The sequence below is a fragment of the Bison bison genome, unplaced genomic scaffold (genome assembly GCF_000754665.1).
Source record: "Bison bison bison isolate TAMUID 2011002044 unplaced genomic scaffold, Bison_UMD1.0 scf7180017864270, whole genome shotgun sequence".
Classification (NCBI taxonomy): domain Eukaryota; kingdom Metazoa; phylum Chordata; class Mammalia; order Artiodactyla; family Bovidae; genus Bison; species Bison bison.
In genome coordinates, this window is record NW_011494842.1 from 2,338,649 (window position 1) to 2,355,874 (window position 17,226).

Below are 17,226 nucleotides of genomic sequence, written 5' to 3' on the forward strand. Positions count from 1 at the left end.
TAATCCATTTTGAGTTATGGTGTAAGACAGTGCTCCAGTTTGATTATTTTGCATGTAACTCCAGTTTTCCCATCTCAGTTACTGAAGAGACTTCCCCCCCACTATATTCTTGGCTTTTTATTTGTAAATTAAGTGTGGGTTTATTTCCAGGCTATCTATTCTGTTCCATTGATCTGTGGGTCTATGTTTGTGCCAATACCAAACCAGTCAATCCTAAAGGAAATCAGCCCTGACTGTTCATTGGAAGGACTGATGCTGAAGCTGAAACTCCAATATTTTGGCCACCTGATGTAAAGAACTGACTCATTGGAAAAGACCCTGATGCTGGGAGAGGTTGAAGGCAGGAGGAGAATGGGATGACAGAGGATGAGATGCTTGGATGGCATCACTAACTTGATGGACATGAGTTTGAGCAAGCTCCAGGAGCTGGTGATGGACAGGGAAGCCTGGCGTGCTGCAGTCCATGGTGTCGCAAATATTCGGACACGAATGAGTAACTGAACTGATCAGTCCCTCAGTCGTGCCCGACTCTTTGTGACCCCATGAATCCATCACCAACTCCCGGAGTTCACGGAGACTCATGTCCATCGAGTCAGTGATGCCATCCAGCCATCTCATCCTCTGTCGTCCCTTCAGTCATGTCTGACTCTGTACAACCCCATAGACAGCAGCCCACCAGGCTCCCCCGTCCCTGGGATTCTCCAGGCAAGAACACTGGAGTGGGTTGCCATTTCCTTCTCCAATGCATGAAAGTGAAAAGTGAAAGTGAAGTCGCTCAGTCATGTCTGACTCTTAGCTACCCCATGGACTGCAGCCTACCAGGCTCCTCTGTCCATGGGATTTTCCAGGTAAGAGTACTGGAGTGGGGTGCCAGTGCCTTCTCTGCTTCTCCTTCTAGAACCCCTATAATGTAAATGGTGGTGTGCTTGGTGTTGTCCCAGACATCCCTTAAATTATCCTAATTTTTTTCTTCTCCTGTTGGGTGATTTTCACTACTGTGTCCTCCAGATCACTGATCCATTTTTCTGCATTCTCTAATCTGTTGTTGATTCCTTCCAGTCTGTGTTTCATTTCATATTCAGTATTCTTAAGTTCTTGTTGCTTTAAAAAAATTTTTTTTTTCTATCTCTTTATGGATGTTCTCACTGAGTTAGGCCATTTGTCTCCAGAGTTCAGTGAGCATCTCTGAGACTATTACTTTGAACTCTTTATCTGGAAAATGTCTTATCTCCATTTCATTTAGTTCTCTCTCTGAGGTTTTGTCTTTTTCTTTCATGCAGAAGAGCAGAAGGTATTCTTTCATCTCTTCACTTTGCCTAAATCTGTATGTCTCTTTCTATGTATTAGGTATAATAGCTACATCTCCCAGATTTGAAAGGACAGTCTTATGTACAAGATGTCCTGTGGAGCTGAGTGGTACAGTCCCCTCTGGTCACCAGAGTCAGGTGCTCCTGGGGTATCTCCTGTGTGGGTCACATGTGTCCTCCTCTTGTGATTGGGCTGTGATGGGTGCAGGCTCCCTGATGTGTGGGTTGACTCCCTGGATCAGGAGCTGCTCTGGAGGGGTGCTGGGGCAGCCTGCTGTGTAGGATGGGGAGGGAGGTGCTTTACAGTAGGCAGTGAGGGCAGGTCCTCTGGGGAATGCTGGGGAAAGGGATGCATGGTATTATCTAGGTTGATAGAAAATGACAGAAGTACCAGGCCAGCTAGGTGGAGAGTGAAAAAGAATGATGCCTACCAGCACTTCTGATCCCAGAGAAGTTCCACCAGATCCCTGTCCCCCAGCACCTGCCATAAATTATTCAAAGGATCTCCTTCTCATATGACCCAGGAGCTTTTCAAGCTGCTCTATCTGTCCTGGGACTTGGAGCGAGTTTTCAAAGCCACTGGTTTTCAAAGCCAAATGTTATGGAACTCATCTTCCCAATGTAGGGCCTCAGGCTGGGAATCTTGACATGGAGCTCACACCCCTCACTCCTCAGGGGGCACCTCTCCAGCTGTGATACCCCTCCCACTGGTGGGTCTTCACACTGGGGATGAGAATTATAACCAGATTGCTTCTCTGCCCCTGTGTAGCCTTTTCCTTTTGTCCTAAATTTTAGAAAATCTATCTTGCTAGTCTTCAGGTTGTTCTCAGAGATGGTTGTTCCCTATGCAGTTGTGATTTGGTGTGTCCATGAGAGGGGATGAGCTCAGGATCGTTCTAATCTTCCATCTTAATCTGGAACCTCATTATAGTATTTTTATGCAGTCAGAATCAGCCAAACATGAAAAGGCAAGGTTAGTGAATGAGCGGCAATGCTAACCTGTTGGTGCCCCCTAGTGGTAAGCCTTAGATTGCCAGAGTCATCTCTAACAGTGTGAACTTTCGGGAATGAGGTAGAGGAAGTCAAGGTGGGAAGATGTTAAAAAAGAAGAAGGAACGAGAAAAAAAAAAATCCTCAAAATGAAGGAAAACAAAAATTGAGTCTTGGAAAAGAATTGACTTCATTTATTTTGCGACTTTCAGGAATGAGCTCTGAAAAGTGATGCAAATTTGTTTATTTTTGTCCCAGCTCTGAGCTGTGTGCTGTGTGCTTATTTGATCAGTCAAGTCTGACTCTTGGTGACCCCATGGACTGTAGCCCGCCAGGCTCCTCTGTTCATGGGGATTCTCCAGGCAAGAATACTGGAGTGGGTTCCCATTTCCTCCTCCAAGGGATCTTCCTGACTCAGGGATCAAACCCAGGTCTCCCACATTGCATGCAGATTCTTTACCATCTGAGCCACCCAGGAAGCTTGAGCTAAGTGCTGGTGAGAACTCAATGACATAATATACCAACCAGAGAGCTAAGTTCTGTTATTTTTCATCATGTATAAGATGGGGACACTGAGATTCTAATTTAAATATCTGGCCTGGAGTCAATCAGTACGAGATGAAGGTCTGACAGGCTCCAGAATCCAGACTTTCAACTGCTTCTATTCTGGCCTTTATTAATAATCATTTATAATGTCTGTAGCTAATAAGAATGATACTGTCAATATATGTGTTTTGTATTCATTGCATCTTTCAGATCAGATCAGATCAGTTGCTCAGTCCTGTCCGACTCTTTGTGACCCTGTGAATCGCATCTTTAGGAATGAGCAAATCACTTCTTGATATAATAGAAGAAAACTTTATATACTTCTAATATTTTGATAATTGTATGATAATAAATATCTGTAAAACTCTGTAGAAAGGTTGAAATTTTTTATTTAAAAATTTCACTAGTTGATTAGATTTGTTTTTGTACATTGAAATTATTGCATTACTTAACAGCAGATTTGATCCAAGAGTCAACAACCATACCATCTGGAATGCACCCAATCTAGTCAGAGTTGACCCAAGATGCTCTAACTTCAGGAGTTAAATATTCCATTGCATGTGGAAAAGTATAAAGTGATATCTTGTCTTTTCTAAGTAATGCATCATGGACATATTTCCTTCATTATGAAGTGGTCTCTAGGAAATAGGCGCCAAACCCTTTATTCTAAATCATGCATTTCTATTTTTAATGACTTTTTTGTTATACAGTAATGGTTTAATGGTTACAGAGAAGCTTCTAGAACATTTTTTCATGTCAGCATTCTTTCACCACAGCATTACACAGGATTTTCCATTTGATTTTCTGCTCTTCTTCAAGCCCAAACTGAAATCATAGAACTGGAGGGAACATGTTCCTTTATTCTCACCAAATAAAATTCTTGCTTCTGTCTTTACTTATACATGTTCACAGTAGCCTGAACCCAAAACCACACAGGCTGAATACGAAATATAAAGTAGTTTGCTTGGAAAAACATTTACCCTATGAAGTAATTGTTACTAAATACTTTTGAATCAACAAACTGGTAACACTCAAATGGTTTTGAATAATATTTCTACTAGTGTAAAATTGGCAAAGTTTAGTCAATTTCAGTGAACGTATTGGGAGACCCAGGAAAATATTGTCTAGGAGGATTTTATTAACTAATATAGCTCTGAGTGATTTCAGTTCTTCTCGTGAACCTCTCTCTCAACAGTTTTTTATTCTATGCATGCTTGTGGTATTACATTAGTTTTGCCAAGAATTGCTTTTATAAATTGTTTTACATTTTATTTTGAATATTATATAGTATTATGTGTTTTGCTTGGTATTTATGAAGTAAGTAATAATTCTCGATACAGTTGAACTAGAAGATATTATGACTTCTTTTCATATCTTTGACCGAATGTATTCATGTTTGACTAATTTATGAAGACAGGAAATAGGCAAAGGAATCTATTTTTCTTAATCTGAAATCCTCCCAAATACTCTCAATATTAGATATTGGATATGTTGAAATAATGTAAGATTTTTGGGTGTGTCCTAATGTAGACCATGCTTAGTATTAGAATTATTCAAATCAAAGGTATTGAATCAAATCCAGGGACTGATCTGGGTAGAATGGGGGCTCTTAAGACCTTCTAGGAGGTGAGGCCTGGGTGCTGCTCAGGGATGTTTGGGCATAGTTTTGTTTTTCCTTCAGAGTGAAAATGTAGGCTTGCTGACAGTGGGGTTGGCTGCAGAGACAGGAGTAACTAATAACTACTAATACAGATTGTGTAAGAGCATAGAGATTTGAACAGGGATGAAACCTTAAGTAACAAAAGTTTCTATGTGGCACAAAAGTCAGCTTCTCAGGTCTGACGGTATCAGGGCAGTTGCAGGATCTCTTTAGGAATTCTTGGGGCCAAGCAACACAGCACTGACGCAGCTGCAGAACTCTGTATCCACCTTGCATCTGGTAAGAGTTTACAGGCAGATTTTACTTGAATTTTGTTTACATTCAGACCTTCATCATTTTACTGAATTTGTGTGTGTGTATTTGAATAGGATATGGTTCTGGATGGTTTCATGCTGAAACGTGGTCTGTTGAAGTGGACTTTGACTGCTTTGAGAGTAGGCATTTTCTGCCTTACAAGCACACAGTTCACATCACTCTGTTTTCTTTATACTCATCACTCAATTATTTACTTTTGATTTCTCTTTAAAGTGCTAATGGACATACTGTGCTCATGTATTATAATGTTACTTTAAATTTTTATGTTGTTTTATTTATTCTCTAGTTAGTATGTTTATAAAGACTTGTGTTTTCAACTAGTGTGTGAGCCCCTAGTTGATGGTCATCGCTCTCATACAACTTTTGTTCTCTGCAAAGGGTGAATTGAATTGAGCCAAATAGGATCAAACTGAATTCCACTTTATGGAATTTAAGTTTGGGTTTTAAAACTAGAACTGTGTGCTGTATCTTGCACCATAATTGTGGCTACCACATGGACAAGTGTTAATAGTTAAGGTGTGACATCAAAACAATGGCAGACTCTCCCTGCAGAAGAAAATACTTGATTTCATTGCCCTGATTTATGGAGGACCACTGCTGTTCTTTGAAAGCCTTGAGGATGCAGAGGGCTTTCAGAGAAATACTGATGGTGCTCAATTTCCCTATCTTCCAAATTCCTTTTTTGGCCAGAGTCAATACATTTACATCAAAACAAATGATAGTCATTTGTTCAATTGAAGTGTCATCAAGAAAGGAGCTAGGAAAATGGAAAGGGGCTAGGAAGAAATAAATTTTGATCGATACTATCACTGTTCAATAAATATGTGTGATAAACGATCATTTTGGTAAATGCATTGAATGTCAATGGAACTACTTTCCTGTCAATAAATGTGCTGGCGTTATTCTTAAAGTTAGACAATTAGCATTAATTTTCTCTGAATCTTGCTAGAGAACTTGTACATTTGGGTTGAACCAGGTGAATGAATTTTCTTTCCTTCTCTCTTTGTGTCTCTCCACAAACTGCTCTGCATATGCTCCACAATTGTCTTGGCAAGGAAGTCATCAGGAGAAAGAGAACTGTATCTTACATAAGGAGTTAAGTTCCTGGGTGTTTCAAGGCTCAGTTTGAAGGGAAGTCTTTAGTTTCATTAGTTTTAGTTATGGTTGAGAAACTGTGAGGCCTTTGGACCTGTTTTGTTGCATTTGAACTCCTATGATTTGACAGTCTTTTTGCGTTCATCACTATAAGTAAAGTAAGAAAGTGGTCAAGTGAAATATCCTTATTTTATCACTTACGTTGCTCTGAAAGAAGGCCAAGGTTAATATCCTCATAGTTTCTTTTCTTAAGTCTATATTTAAAGCTGTAAATATCAGTACATGTTCATATAATATTAAATCCCATAAATTTTTTCTTTTCCAAAATTTAATTCCTATAAATGGCAGTTTCATGCTGTCCAGAGCTATGCTTGATGATTGGCATCATTTGCAAGTTAAAACTCCCATTTTGGCCCATTCTTCTTTAATTATACTGTCTAAATTTTTTAAATTAAAAATCTACTTTATTTCTTTTCAGGGAATCCCAGGATTTCCTGGAAACCAAGGATTAATGGGACAAAAAGTAAGTATGACTGAAAGTTGAAAGATTTGGGCCTGGGATCTGTTTATGAAAAGGGCAAAATGGTGATGTCTCTTCACATGGAATATATTTTGTCGCATTTATGGCCGTAGTTAATGGTTCAAATATTATTTAATTTTGGAAGCTATTATTTTGACCTTACAATTTGTTTTTGTTGTTTTATACAGGTAGTATAAATTTGAATTTATGCACACACTTTCTATTTTACTTGGTTACTTTCTATCTTGTTCTCTTAGACAACCCTTTCAGGGTAAGCTTTCTATTTCCTGAACTATATCTTTAGAAATTCCTTTAGTACAGATGTCTTGATTGTAAATGTTCAGTTTTTATTTAATTACTAATATCTTTATTTTACTCTTTTGTGTTTGACAAAGGATTTTTGTAGGGTATACAATTCAAGGTTGATGATTATTTCCTCTTGATACATTGAAGTTTTTCTACTATCATTTCCCAGCTTCCATGGTTAACTATGAAAAATCTGCTCTTGTTCCAATCACCATTCTTTTGCAAGTGATCTGTCCCTTCTTTTGGCATTCTTTAAGGTATTTTATTTGTGTTTTGTGTTCTTAAAGCTCAGCACAGTGTGTCTCGGTATGGATTTATCTGTATTCATCTTGGTGGGAATTCAGTTTCCTTTCTGGCTCTGTGTAGGTATTTCTGTTAACTCTGAGTGACGTGGGCTGTTAATCTCCATGTTACTTCATTCTCCACTTTCTGCTCTTTCTAGAAAATCTAGTTAGACATATCTCATTCCTTCTAATTTTGTCCTCTCCATTTATAAATTGCTTACTTTCATATCCTTGATCCTTAAATTCTGGTTAATTTTTTGGTTATGTTTATTTTCTATTTATTCTTCCTTTACTGTGTCTAACCTGTTGTTAAAAGCATCAGTTGATACAAAAATATAAGCAATCATAATTTTCATTTCTAGAATTTCAAACTTTAATGATATCTTTTTACTCTTTTTCCTTGAAGTACAGCTGATTTACAGTGTTGTGTTAGTTTCAAGTATACAGCAAGGTCATTCAGTTTTATTTTTATATACATATACATACATATATACACATACACACACATACACACACACACACACACACACACACACACATATATATAAAACTGAATGAGTTTTTGGATTCTTTTTCCTTATGTGACATGAAAGTTGCTCAGTTGTGTCCAACTCTTTGCAACCCATGGACGATACAGTCCATGGAAATCTCCAGGCCAGAACACTGGAGTGGGTAGCCTTTCCCTTCTCCAGGGGATCTTCCCAACCCAGAGATCAAACCCAGGTCTCCCACATTGCAGGCAGATTCTTTACCAGCTGAGCCACCAGGGAAATATTGAATATAGTTCTCTGTGCTAATAGCATTTTTTTATTCTTCATAGCCTCTTGTTCTGTTTTCAGTCTTAATAGTCTTTGATGATTCTGTTCTTTCATTTGTAAAGACTTCAGATAATAGCTCCGAATTCAGTTTCTAGCCATTCTAACATCTGCAGTTCATTGTTACAGCTCTTGATTCTCAGTCTTGTGGTTTTCTGCTTCCCTTGTCTTGATCGTTGATTCTGAGCTCATTGCTTCATCCTAGCAGGCAGGCATCCTGTCAGCCTAGCTGGGGCTTGGGGAGCCTAGCTGCCCCCTGCTGGCAGGCCTATGTACCACTTCAGCCGCCTTTGAGAGTCTTAAGCCTTTGTAGGTGTTCAGCCGCCCAGTGTCGTTTCCTGAAACCTGAGCATGTACCCTCAACACCCCCAGCCCTCTTGTTTCCTGCATCTCTATCTCTAATGAGGTTTCTGCAGAGTTCCAAATCTTCATAATTATAGTTGTAATAGAGAGTATGTTTTATTAAAGGATCTTTGAAGACTTCCCCTACTTTTCATAAGACCAGCACTCTCTCAAAGATGATGAGGGCTTTTGTTCTTGATTCAGAGAAATTCTTGGAGCATAAGGTCAACATTCAATCCCCAAAGCTGAAATCTAAATGCTATGATATGCTCAGGCATGTCCCAGTCTGCGACACCATGGACTATATAGCCTGTCATGCTCCTTTGTCCATGGAGTTTTCCAGGCAAGAATACTGGAGTAGGTTTCCATTTCCTTCTCCAGAATGCTTTGCTAGGAAATTCCTAATGATGAATTGATTGTTTGTAATTTTAAACTTTATCTGTATTTGATTTTTAGGGAGACACTGGGCCTCCAGGACCACTAGGGAAGAAAGGAGCTCCGGGAATACCTGTACGTTAGTGTCATTCTTTGGGCTGTGAAATAGTGTTGCGATGTACCCAGAGTTCTCATTCTGAACCTCACACAATGCAGGTGTTCAGCAACGAGACACACAGGCTCCACAACTGCCATCCATTTGTATGAAAAAGATTTTGTCCATTTTTATAGAGGAGAATAGATTTCTTCAGCTGCTCAAAAAGTTGGCTATCTAAGAAAAGATCAAGAACTCTTACTGTAGCTAAACCAGAAAACAAATACTTCAGCTCTTTATTTAAAAAAACAAAAACAAAAAAACTGAGCACCATGAAAAGGTCTAAAAATAAATGTTCTTTTTTATTTTTTAGATAATTTACAAATTTATACAAATAAGAAAGAATACATTCAGAACAGGTTGTATAGGAAGATCCTAAATTAGTGAGAAAATAATTTTGGAAGTTTTGGGAGTAAAGGGACATATGAGTTTGATACTAAAAGTTATGAAAATCTTATGGTATATAAGACTCCATAAAAAATTTCTGAAAGTTATTACTAAAAGTGATGTGGATTTTAACCTGTGAATCAAATTGCCTGTAACAGCTTTTATTTTGAGTAAAAAATATCTGATAGTTTCTGACTTTTCATTTAATTATTTAAGTTTAAAAAGCAGGTATTTACCTTGTGAAAAGATTTGATAAAATTTTGGTGAAAGATTTGAATGGAATATTCTTCCTCTACCTCCATCATCATGACAAAATTATTTTTTCATTGAAAAATTAAACTTAATTATATACTAGTATTTAAGTTAGCTTCCAGAAAATGAAAGTATTAAATAGAACTTCATTGAACTTCAAAAATAAGTATATTTAATATTTCTAATATTTGAAACACTGTGCTATGAGTAGTATATTTTACATTTTGTAGTTGTGATAACAGCCTAAATTGATAGCAAAGCATAGTAGTGATGATATGGTATTTTCAGTGTGACTATATTGAGATTGCGTTTTCTGATAATGCTAACTGAATATTATTGCTTATCACATTTCTTTTGCTATGATAAAGAGAAAGCAAGTGTTTTTAATATATATAATAGTATATAAATTGAATCTAAATTAAATTAGTTCCTTGTTGCTAGAGTAGTTATTCAGTGTTTTATTTTGAATCATATGATTAGTAAAAATATAGCCATTTGTAACTTACAGATTATTATATTCAGAAAATGTATTAAATTTTAACACTTTAAAAACATTATTCAAGAAAATAAAAAATGTAAGTAAAATTGACCAAAATAATATCTAGGAAGAAATTTAAATGTTGGTCATCATGAGAAAAGGAAGAAAGTGAGAGTGTTGGAAAATAAACTTTTCTTTACAGTTGTTTTTTACTAGCTTTCCGGTAATTTTTGCTATTGGTAGGTGATTTAAGCAACCAGTTGTAAGGGCTTTGCTGGCCTTTATGTTATCTTGCATAACATGATTCTTTATTCTCCTTTATTTAGTTGTGTGAAGGGAAGTTTCCCATATATTGCATTACATGTTAGTGGATTAATTATTATGGGACTGTATAACTTGAAAATTGATTGACTGCTTTTTAATATTCTTCTCTAAATTACTCTTGCAATTCCCACTTAAAATGTAGGGTTTGATGGGAAGCGATGGCTCACCAGGTCAGCCTGGAGCCCCAGGATCTAAGGTAAAGAAAATGAAATTAATAAGACCGAGGACTCTGTGCAAAATGACCATTGATGTACTTCAGTCAGAGTTTTCACTACACTGATATTATTTTGAATGTGGTGTGAATCTATAGACAAGCACTTGGAGGAATGAAGTCTCAGGTGAAAACCAAGTATATAAAGGACAGTAATGTGAAGCAGCCCTAGTTTAAGCTGGAAGGAGTCCAGGATCCTCGTGACAGCCCTCCAGCCTCACTGGTAGCTCTGGCGCACTGAGCAACACCCAGAATTCTAAGGAACCAGTGCTCAAGCCTCTATCTAGAGCATCTCTAGTGATGAGGGATGTAACTTTTCCAGCTTTCAAGCCCTTCTTTGGTATTTTATTTTGTGGAACATATGTGGGATTTTTATTTGTAAGATGCCTTGTAACGAGTTTTATTAGGCGTTTCCTCCCTCAGGACTGGGCGTTAGTTGGCATATTCTCTTCCACATTTTAAAAAAGTAAGGCAAGCTTGACAAATATATTGAGATTTCAGGTGATGCTGTTTTTAAGTTAGAACTGAAATTCTTTGAGTTTCATGGTTCAACTATTTTCTAGCTGTTCAGAGTCAGGTGCTAAGAGAATTTCTTTTTTTCTTGGCTTATTAGAGGATCAGATTGGGTAGATTCTGGCTTGACTTAAGAAACTATTCTTGACTATTTAATGAGTAGATTCTAGGATAGCTTTCTGAAAGAAAGTGATAGAATCTGCTCTTTTGAAAGCATTCATCCTTGAACTAGACCAGGGAAATAGATCCTGGCATACATGAGTAGATGGTCTTATCTATTCTACTTTTAATTTCTAAAGTACCTAGAGAAAGAGATAGGATAAAATGTCACGGGAACCCAGTGAGTCAGGGAAAGTAGCTGCCCTGTTCCCAGGGGTGAACTCTGAGGGTCCTTGGAACATTGTGGATCCTAGCAGTAGGAAGTGTTGCCTGCCAAATGGGCCTTCTCCATCATTTCTCAAGGTCATTTTGCAAGAAAAGTAGAGTATTTGTATGCTCCTTAAATAACTGGGATACAATGGAGTCTCCCGTGATTCTGGATGCTCTAATTCTTAAGAACTGCAGCCTAAGATTTTATCAGCATTTTAAAATTAGCCACTTCCCATTGTTGGCTCACACTGAGCTGGAGGTCAGTTAAATCTGTTGGACTTTCCATAAAAGATTTTAGAGCGATGTATTTGTGGCATCCACCCCTTGAGCAGGTCTGCTGATATGGCTGGTGAGTCAAGTAATTCTAACATCCCAGTTTGTTTTTACATAAATTACTATGAACTTTGATTTCCCTCATCTTGTACAATTTTTAAAATAGATTCAAGATGTTAAAACAGATTTTTACTATCTATTTTTGAACCTATTTTGTTTCAAATAGACTCAAGATGTTAAAATTATACCTCTAAAATGTAATCTTTTCAGTGACATGTTTGACCTTCTTTTCATGCAGTATATTAGCTCAGGTCTTAGAATGTTTTTCTGCCAAGGACCAGGCAGGACATGTTTTGGTCTTTGAGGGCCATACAGCTTCTGATGCGGTCACTCAGCCCTGCTCTTAGAATGTAGAAGCAGTTGCTGCGTGGGTGTACCCGTGTTCCTTTATTTATAAAAATAAACTTTACAACTTTATTTATAAAAACAGGCGTTGGGCTGACTTAGCCCACAGGTTGTAGCTTACCTGCCTCTGTATCAGGAGTCCCCAACCCCTGCGCCTTGGTACCGGCCTGTTGGGAACTGGGCCACAGAGCAGGAGGTGAGGGCTGGGGGAGCAATGAAGCTTCATCTGCTGCTCCCCATCACTCCCCATCACTTGTGTTACCACCTGGACCATCCCCCGCCCAGTCTGCGGAAACCTTGGCTTCCACGAAACCAGTCCCTGATGCCAAGAACTTTGGGGACTGCTGCTCTATATTACCGTCTCCCTCCGGTTGTGTCAACTAATGTTTTTGGAAACAGTGCCTACAATATCAGCGGATATAAGGTCAACAGGAGGACAATGAAGCTGTTGCAAGCAAGGCAGCTATGATGATGAGAATCTGTGTAGATCTTTAGAGAACTTCCAATTTCCACTACAATACTCGTTTTTAGAATAGGTGTGGAACCACATGTAAGTCTTTTTTACCATACCAGATTCCAGTTTTGTAAAATATTACCTAAATCATATCAAAGTGCATTAACATAATCAAGTCACGTCGCTTTCAGCCAGTGCTGTCACCCCTGTGAGTTTCAGCTTAACCATCTGTAAAATTAGAAATTTTAAGGAACCATGATGCTATGGAATAATCATGCTGTTAATGTGACAAATGCTTTAATTAAGTGCAAATATTATGTTTGTGTGGTTCTCAACATGAGCTGAGAATTAAGGTGGTTCTCTTTACTGATCACTACACCCGCCCTGACTCTGGGTGGTCATCACCCCCCTTTCCTGGGTGTCACACCAACCTCTTTAATAACAGGGTTTTGCCAGACATGGACCGGGTTATGATTTCAGGTGTCAGAGCATATTTGAAAGCCAGAACCGCCTCTGACAATCTCTCCTGATGAACCAGGAGGCGGGTTGTCTCTTTTTATAAACAGTCCTGTTTTCCTATCTTACATGCTTTGCTCTAACAACTTGGTCTTGCTTTCCAAGTGTCTGTTAGAAAGGACTGTACTGGAATTCTGAAAAAGCATGCAAACTAAACGTTATCTGATACATGTTTCTTCCAAAAGCTGCTCAAAAGTGCATTTGAGGCTAATTTTCTTTCCTTAAGTTACATACTGAAAATGAGCTCTACAGAGAAAGTGAAACAGGGAAGGATGATTTCCAGCCTAGAGGATGCTATTAAGATACATGGGTCTTGCCTCTGCAACACAGACCTAGCTGATTAGGGCTGGTCCCTAAAGATGTTTTTACTTGGAACTGCTGCTGCTGCTAAGTCGCTTCAGTCGTGTCCGACTCTGTGCTACCCCATAGACGGCAGCCCACTAGGCTCCCGCGTCCCTGGAATTCTCCAAGCAAGAACACTGGAATGGGTTGCATTTCCTTCTCCAATGCATGAAAGTGAAAAGTGAAAGTGAAGTTGCTCAGTTGTGTCCGACCCTCATCGACCCCATGGACTGCAGCCTACCAGGCTCCTCTGTCCATGGGATTTTCCAGGCAAGAGTGCTGGAGTGGGGTGCCGTTGCCTTCTCCCTTACTTGGAGCTACCAGCTTCAAACAGGCTCATTGAAGACTTTATAAATATGCAGACTCACTTCCTTGCTTAAAATAGTTTTTCTTAATAAGAAGACCTAACATATAGATTCTATTTTTCAAATGATTGGAAAGTTGAAACTGTAAAAATTGTTTAAAATATGTTCCTTCAAATGTCTGGTGACTAAATATCTATATGGTGACTAAATTCAAAATTTAAAATAATTTTGATGCATTGACAGGGGACTAAAGGTGAACCTGGACTTCAAGGGCTGCCTGGGGCTTCTGGGCTCAAGGTAATTCATTGCGTTTTGATGTATTTGGGAATGTTTTCAACTATGCAGTCTTCTCATTTTTTGGTGAGATTAACGGTTGTATTAAGAAAAGATATATGAAATGAAGGATGAAATTAAGGTACCTGAAAGCCAGTGGTGAATGTGGGCCAATTTCATTTCTGTGTTTTGGATATTTTATCATAGTTTGGGTAATAAAGGCATGACATATACCTTGGTTTTTCTAGAACTGGTAAAAGTTGGTTGCTAATGTGAATATCCCCTCTGGTCCAGAGAATATCACTGTCTTCTGTGGCTGAGCATGAGAGTGTATGTGTCCCAGGGTGGTTCTGTCCCTTGGTTGATGATTGATGGGACTTTATTTTCAGTTTGGGAGTCACAAATGCCTTACCAGTTTCCTCCAAACCAAACAGTTGATGTCAGTCATTTTAAATTCTTTTCTAGCCTTTAAAACTCTAGAGTCATACTCAACAACTCACAGTGAGCAAAGAGAACAGAACTTAGTTTCCGCAAGAGAGAGCCATTTTTAATGTGACAAGAGTTTAGGACTAACAGTAAAACAAACAAAGCAAACCCAAAGCACCATGAAGCATGTTTAGGAGCACATCCTATCTCTTAAAATTTTAACCTAAATGTTGTTGAGACATCATCATTATATACTTTCACAGTGTAAGTCTTTCTTATTTAAGGCATTTAAAAGAAAGGAAATAATACCTGTGACATGATAAGGAGTAGAAAATTCAGTTAAGATAACAGAATATTCTTTGCTCTGAAAACAGCTCAAGAATTTATGTTTAAGAAAATAATTTTCCAGATATATAAAGTAAAAATCATAAATGTATATATTTAATGATAAGAATGTTCACCCCAATATTGTTTATAAAAATGGTGAAAATGAGTGTTTGGCAGTAGGAATTTTATTAAATATGGTAAATCAATACAATTGAATGATGTTCTATAATTTAAAATTTTTAAAACATAATGGTATATTAAAAAATTCAATATTAATATATTTTGAAGTAAATAATTTATTATAAAATTATGCATACATAGCACATTTTGGTAACTAAGTTGCCTCTATGTTTGTGAGAGGTAGAGGGAAAATATATAACCAAATAAAAATATTGGGTAATGAAATTTTTAATAATTTTATTGCTTCTTTTTATTACCAGTTGTATAACAATAAGTTTTTTAAAGGAGGATTTGTGAGAAAAAGCAATTTCAAGGATGAAGAGAAAATATTAGTAAATGCAAAGAGAAATACCCATGTTTATTATTTTCACTGCTTAATTTTTTATTGTTGAAGTTATAAGAAAAATACCAACTATTTATGAAGCTTTCAAATATCATATGCTCTCAGAATTTCTTAACTAGAAAAGATAGGAAGAAACATAAAAAATTTTATTAGGACATCCATGGACTTTTCACTCTTTACTAGTTCTGTAATAATAACTCTGAATGTTCATAAAGTTTTAACTATCAGTTTTAAATTTGAGATGTATGTAGAGATACAAGCAGTGGGGCTGTTCACAAGCAGTGGGTCTGCGATGTTCATGTGATTTCTGTGTTATTTAGGGAGAGCCAGGAGCGGTGGGTCCCCCAGGAGAACCAGGATACCTGGGTTTACCTGGAATTCAAGGGAAAAAGGTATGATTTTTAGGATACATAATTCAGTGTTAATCAGCTGTGAACATGTAGGTTTTTCTTTTGGGCAAGTAGCATAGGAGGGCCAATGATACATTCAGCGGTGAGATGACCTACGTACTTGGCGCACACGTAATGTGCTCAACCCCATGCCAAGAGCTGTGGCCTCTTTCGTGTCCCTGCATGGGTACTGTCTCCTGCGTGAGGACCTTGGAAAAGATAGATCAGAAAACATACAGTTAAGTAATATCCTGTAAATTCATATTGTTCAGTAGTCAACCCAGGCGAGTCAAGAATTTTTTAGGGAAAGTGTGACCGAGTCCAAGCTCGCTCTGCTCTCCACTCGACAAGTCAGTGAATCCGAGAGACGAGGTTTGAGGCAAGGAAGAGACTTTAATCGGGGAGCCAGCTGACCAGGAAGATGCAGGCTAGTGCCCCAAAAGAACCTTCTTGTCAGGGCCTGGTTGCTGGGTTCTTTTATGGATCAGAGATCGGGGGAGGTGAGGAAACAAAGGAAAAAGACTATTCAGTCCTTGCAAGTATCCTATAGAATGGCAAGGCTCAGGTGGGGGATGTGTTAGTATCACTTCCTGACAGTCCTTCACAGGTGGCTCAGGTTCCCTCCCTCCGGCAGGCCATTGTGTATGCTAACAATAACAAAAAAGGGCTCAACTCACAGAAGCAGATGCAGTGTAAATTGAAAACTAACCCTTCCAGGTTACCAAATATTCAACTCGAGCCACTCTTAACCAAAGTATGAATATCTTTCCCAAACTGAAGCACAAGTCTGAAATGATAAAAATTACAACCAGAATGCTTGACCATGATATTCTTTTCTCTGAAACAATTATATTACATAATAGTTCATCTAAAGTTAATTTGAGATTAAAATGTAAGGCTTATATATTCACATAAAATATTTTGGTGAGATAAGATAGCATTCCCTTGGGTTCTCTTTCTATCCCGTTAAATAAAAAAGCTCTGAGTTGTATCTGTATAAATATCATTGTCGGCTTGAAGGCTTTGAGCAAGAACTTAACTGGCTATCTGTCAGAGAAGTCCACACCCCTGAGTTAGTATCTAAGCATCCAGGTTAAAAGTGACTGTACCAGTTTTGTTCTGTAAAGGGTACAAATTCTTATGTCTCCATCTTTGTATCCCTTGCTGTTTCAAGTTTTGTATCATTTCATTTTTTCTATCCCTCATGTGTTATCTGTTCGGGCCCTAGGTTATTGTCCCCAGAGTGATCTTTTTTGCTCTGATGAGTGGCAGGCAGCACTTGCTGACACAAGGATGGTCCACACAGCAGTGATTAAGTGTTGGACTCTTAGTGGATAGTATTTATTTAATACTATTGACTATAGTATTTACTTACTACTGCTGCTGCTGCTGCTGCTAAGTCAGTCGTGTCCGACTCTGTGTGACCCCATAGACGGCAGCCCACTAGGCTCTCCGTCCCTGGGATTCTCCAGGCAAGAACACTAGAGTGGGTTGCCATTTCCTTCTCCAATGCATGAAAGTGAAAAGTGAAAGTGAAGTCGCTCAGTATCCGACTCCTAGTGACCCCATGGACTGCAGCCTACCAGGCTCCTCTGTCCATGGGATTCTCCAGGCAAGAGTACTGAAGTGGGGTGCCATTGCCTTCTCTGATTTACTTACTAAATCTATGTGAATATATGTTTGGATTTAGAGAATTTCCTTGTTCAGAAACTTGCCAGTTAAAAGAAAACCTGTGTTTTATTTGCTGTAA

The 17,226-nt window shown here is 38.2% G+C and overlaps 1 protein-coding gene across 2 annotated transcripts in view; it reads left to right on the forward strand.

The window, feature by feature from the left end:
• The window catches only part of COL21A1 (collagen, type XXI, alpha 1), a 236,889-nt gene that overhangs the window by 205,211 nt on the left and 14,452 nt on the right, over nt 1-17,226 (forward strand). For both annotated transcript variants that reach the window (XM_010848536.1, XM_010848535.1), the window contains exons 18-22: nt 6,392-6,436; nt 8,637-8,690; nt 10,293-10,346; nt 13,782-13,835; nt 15,408-15,479. In XM_010848536.1, coding sequence (XP_010846838.1) covers nt 6,392-6,436; nt 8,637-8,690; nt 10,293-10,346; nt 13,782-13,835; nt 15,408-15,479 — 279 coding nt within the window. The remainder of the gene's footprint in view (nt 1-6,391; nt 6,437-8,636; nt 8,691-10,292; nt 10,347-13,781; nt 13,836-15,407; nt 15,480-17,226) is intronic.